The sequence below is a fragment of the Cyprinodon variegatus genome, unplaced genomic scaffold (assembly GCF_000732505.1).
Source record: "Cyprinodon variegatus isolate N-32 unplaced genomic scaffold, C_variegatus-1.0 Scaffold138, whole genome shotgun sequence".
NCBI lineage: Eukaryota > Metazoa > Chordata > Actinopteri > Cyprinodontiformes > Cyprinodontidae > Cyprinodon > Cyprinodon variegatus.
The window spans coordinates 1184162-1186095 of record NW_015150591.1 but is presented as its reverse complement, the minus strand read 5'-3'; the positions used below and the strand labels follow the sequence as shown (position 1 = coordinate 1186095).

At 38.3% G+C, this 1934-nt stretch overlaps 1 protein-coding gene across 1 annotated transcript in view; it reads right to left on the bottom strand.

Moving 5' to 3' along the window:
- Window positions 1-1934, bottom strand: part of hmcn1 (hemicentin 1) — a 175905-nt gene that overhangs the window by 51889 nt on the left and 122082 nt on the right. The window contains exons 69-72 of the mRNA XM_015376644.1: window positions 1159-1300; window positions 933-1077; window positions 725-852; window positions 474-630 (exon numbers count right to left, since the gene is read on the bottom strand). Of these exons, the coding sequence (XP_015232130.1) occupies window positions 474-630; window positions 725-852; window positions 933-1077; window positions 1159-1300 (572 nt within the window). The remainder of the gene's footprint in view (window positions 1-473; window positions 631-724; window positions 853-932; window positions 1078-1158; window positions 1301-1934) is intronic.

Genomic DNA, 1934 nt, shown 5'->3' with positions numbered 1-1934 from the left:
AGGAGTCAAGGATTCAACAACTTCTCTGGAAACGTGAGTCGGCAACGAAATCCTCTTCTCCAAGTTCACGAGTCAAATTCCCCACTGAGTCTGAACTTACCGCTGTGTCTTCCCCTCATTTTACAGTTCCCGTTGAGCTGTGTTCAGAGCAACATTTCTAACTCTGTTTAACTTCTTCAATAAAACCCTTTAAACCTTTTCCCTGGTCTCTCTGTTCGGTTTTCTGCATTTGGGTCTGAACTTTGTAACATCATGACAGCAGGAATAATCCTCACTTGTTTATCACAAAATGCTCCTTTTATATCATAAGGAAAACAACTTATATGTTGGAATGGCTGATTTTAAAGCTAATATCAACAAATATTGAGAATATGCTGATAATATCATGCATCCCCATAGGAAAGAATTACATTTGAAATAGAAAATAAGATTTAGACTTCATAAATGGGAAATTTGAGGAACAATAAACAGACCTGTACATGTTCTGATTCTGGTCTGTGCTGAGGGTTCGACCATTCTTGTGCCAGCTGACGGAAGGTTTGGGAATACCACTGACCTCACAGGGTAAGGTGGTCTGCATGTTGACCATTACTGTCACATTGGTGCGACTTTTAGCGATCGAAGGTGGAACTACGAGATAAAAAAATAAAAAAAGGACTGGAGTAACATCGTAACTACAGCTGTGTTAAGCAATGGCCAGTCTAAACATATATCTACCACCTACCATAAACCTGAAGATCCAACCTCTTGCGCTGAGTACCAGCTTGATTTGTAGCCATGCACAGGTAGCGTCCTGTGTCCGTCACCTGAGCCGAGTGGATGTGTAAAGATCCTTCCTCTGAAAATGTATATCTGCAGAAATATAATGAAATTAGTCATGACATTCAGAGCGACAAAGTTTAGAATGAGTACAAAACAATAGCAGGTTTTACCTGGGATTGTTTTCTGCTATTATTTCTCCATTTTTCCTCCATGTGACTCGAGGCGGCGGGACTCCGCTGACTTCACATTCGAGAGCCACTGGCTTGCTGACATGCGCTGACACCATCTGAGATCCATCCTTGATAGTTGGAGGCACTGATTGGACAGATATTCCTATTAACAAACCTATCATGGAATGTTTTGTTATTTCTTAATGTTTTAAGTTTTTTTATTCACCGTTGACAGTTAGATTAAACAGTCGAGCGGTCTTGCCAGCGATGTTACTTGCCACACAGGTATACTGAGCCGTGTCAGAGAGCACCGCCATGTTGATCTGTAAATAGCGTCCACCGGACAGAATCCGCAGTCGTGGTGAGATCTACACAGGCACAGACATAGAAACGTGTGAGTCATAGTTGATTTTAAAATAACTGTATCTCTTTTATTTGAATTTATTTGACACAAGTAAGCAATTTCTATTTTATCAGTTCTTTAGCATCAACTTTATTTCCACTTGCATATCACTTCGTATTGATAAAAGTTTTTTCTTTGTAAGATACCAACAAAAGTTTTTCTTTTCTGTTATGCGATGCTATTCTATTCTATTCTAGTCTATTATGCAATGCTATTCTATTCTATTCTATTATGCGATGCTATTCTATTCTATTCTGCTATGCTATTCTATTCTGCTTTGCTATTCTATTCCGCTATGCTATGCTATTCTATTCCGCTATGCTATGCTATTCTGCTATGCTATTCTATTCTATTCTGCTTTGCTATTCTATTCTATGCTATTCTGCTATGCTATTCTATTCTGCTTTGCTATTCTATTCTGCTTTGCTATTCTATTCTATTCTGCTATGCTATTCTGTTCCTCTTTGCTATGCTATTCTATTCTGCTATGCTATGCTATTATATTCTGCTATGCTTTTCTATTCTGCTTTGCTATTCTATTCTGCTATGCTATTCTATTCTGCTTTGCTATTCTATTCTGCTATGCTATTCTATTCTAT